Raw genomic sequence first — 2,500 nt, 5'->3', positions numbered from 1 at the left:
ACCAGAGGTGGGATAAGGCGCCTAGGAGGAGTAAGCATCCCCTGTCGACTAATCACACCGCAGATGTAATGCATGGTGAAAAGAACTATAAATTAATGCATTGAATATAATCTTACTTTCAGATGGCAGGGAAAATATCCAAATTATGGATGAAACACCCCCAAAATACTTGACAAAGATTTTGCGAAAGGGCTTGAAACTAAATCATTGACAAAAGAATGTGGAACGATTTGTTAAGACACCCAGCCCATTTCAATTAATCGGGAACCCCAGCATTACTGAATCTTATCAACATGGACATAATGGTCCACTGTGCTAACAAATTTAATAAGTGGTGAATGTTGTTATGGGTGCCCACTTCTTTATTTTTTAAAAATCTTCTCAAATGGTGGCTTTGTTGTGTGCCTTGTCCACTTACCAGATTATCCTGTCCACTTACCGGATTATCCTGGAATCTTTGTACTTTTTCTTTTCCACAGCAATTTTAGAGAAATCGTTAATCTCATCAGTCGAGTTCATAATGTGATGCATTACATTCGTTTTCTTAGATTTGATTGTATCATCACCTTGTTTCTTCGTTTCGAAAAGATCATCTAAATCTATACTGAACATTCCCAACTGTTCTTCGGTAATCCGCTTAAATGTGTTCATAATTTGCTCAACTTTTGCTCCAGTGACCGTGGCATCAGCTTTTGATTTTACCGTATCAAAGAAAAGTTTCATGTCCATAGGCTCCTCTGCATAAAAAACCTTCAATTCTTGAAGAGATTTTTTTGTATACATAGAAGCAGACTTTTTTTTCTCTGGTCTTGTCAATGGGTTGTTAATAGATTCTGTGTTAGATTTTTTACCCGAGGCAGATGTATTAGGGAAGGATAGATGGCTTTGTTTTGATCCGCCTGGTTTTTTTTTAGGACTTGTCTTTGGTTTGTTGATAGATTCTGTGTTAGATTCTTGCTAAAAATATAAACAACTTCAGACAGTGACATCAATTGAAGATAGGAAAACTGATTCAGATAAGAAACTAATGTCATATTTGCATTATTATCTAACAAGAGGTTCACAGGTCTTATTGGTCACCTGAGTACTAGTGAAAAAGTATCACTACTTCCATGGGCTATGAAATCTACAAAAAATTCCTGTTCTGGACCCATCCTAAAGTCAAAACCCTGGGGTTTGAAATTTGCCACTTTTTATACCTCCTTTTCTGCTATTTCTAAGGATGCATTCACATTTTATACAGTATCAGGAAACTTAAACATATATACTATGTACACTAAATTTGGCCCCGCCCTGGGGTCAGAACCTCTACCCAGGGGATCACGAAATTTACGATTTTGGTAGAGGCTATCCTGCTCTACATCATTATGCATTTAGTTTTTTACACATGTGCGGTTCTAGAGAAGAAAGTTTTAGAAAGTCCTATCTCCGGGGGCCTTGATTTGAACAAACTTGAATCTGCATTATGTCAGGAAGCTTTTATGGAAATGTCAGCTCCTCTGGCCCAGTGGTTCTTAACAAGATTTTAAATGACCCTACCTTAATTTTGCATTTATGTGATTATCTTCCTTTTGAAGGGCGTATGGCCTTTCATTTGAACAAAAAGGATGCTTTTGGCCAAGTTTGGTTGAAATTGACCCAGTGGTTCTGGAGAAAAAGATGAAAATTTGAAAAGTTTACAACGACACCTACGACAGACACAGACAAATTTTGATCAGAAAAGCTCACTTAAGCCTTTGGCTTAGGTGAGCTAAAAAGTGTTGAATGTGGTGGAAAATGGCAATCAATTCGATAATCTATTGCAATTTTGTTCCAATTTTGCAACACTACCAGATAGTGTTGCTGGTAGAAAGAAAAGACTTGATCATAAGCAAGCAGATAACAGGAGGGATATTGAGATTCAGAGAGGTCTACCTCTGTTTGCGATTCCGATGATGAAGATATAGAGAATGACGTCTGTGATTCCAGCGTTGAAGATACAGAGGATGATGTCGAATCTTCCACTCCACTGGCATCCTTAACTTTGGGTTTCTTACGAGGAACCTTTTCTCCTGTATTCTTCCGCCGTTTATTGGTGGGCGGTACTGCCTAGAAAAGATTTGAATTTTTAATTTATATGCAAAAAATTTTGGATGGAAATTTACTAAATCAATATTACTAAGGCCATCCTTAAAAAATGTTGGTTTGCTGTTTACTTACCCACATATTTAGAAGTGAGAAGATAGGTAGGGTGGTGTTTTGTTGTGGGTTTTTTTTTTGGTGGGGGGGGGGTCGAATTGAAACTATAAATCTCACATATATTCATATATTTATCAAGTTTAATATGTTGCAACACACAGAGAGTCTTGTAATTGACAGTGACAACACATGAACACACAGAGAGTCTTTAGTACCTTGTAATTGACAGTGACAACACATGAACACATAGAGAGTCTTTAGTACCTTGTAATTGACAGAGACAACACATGAACACACAGAGAGTCTTGTAATTGACAGTGAC

General features: G+C 37.2%; 1 protein-coding gene across 2 annotated transcripts in view; it reads right to left on the bottom strand.

The window, feature by feature from the left end:
* The window catches only part of LOC125662686 (uncharacterized), a 25,950-nt gene that overhangs the window by 16,611 nt on the left and 6,839 nt on the right, over window positions 1–2,500 (bottom strand). For both annotated transcript variants that reach the window (XM_056146467.1, XM_056146468.1), the window contains 2 exons: window positions 1,915–2,088; window positions 440–957 (listed from right to left, as the gene is read on the bottom strand). In XM_056146467.1, coding sequence (XP_056002442.1) covers window positions 440–957; window positions 1,915–2,088 — 692 coding nt within the window. The remainder of the gene's footprint in view (window positions 1–439; window positions 958–1,914; window positions 2,089–2,500) is intronic.

Source organism: Ostrea edulis, chromosome 8 (assembly GCF_947568905.1).
Source record: "Ostrea edulis chromosome 8, xbOstEdul1.1, whole genome shotgun sequence".
In the NCBI taxonomy this organism is placed as follows: Eukaryota; Metazoa; Mollusca; class Bivalvia; order Ostreida; family Ostreidae; genus Ostrea; species Ostrea edulis.
The sequence above is the reverse complement of the archived record's forward strand: the minus strand, read 5'-3'. Positions and strand labels throughout refer to the sequence as shown.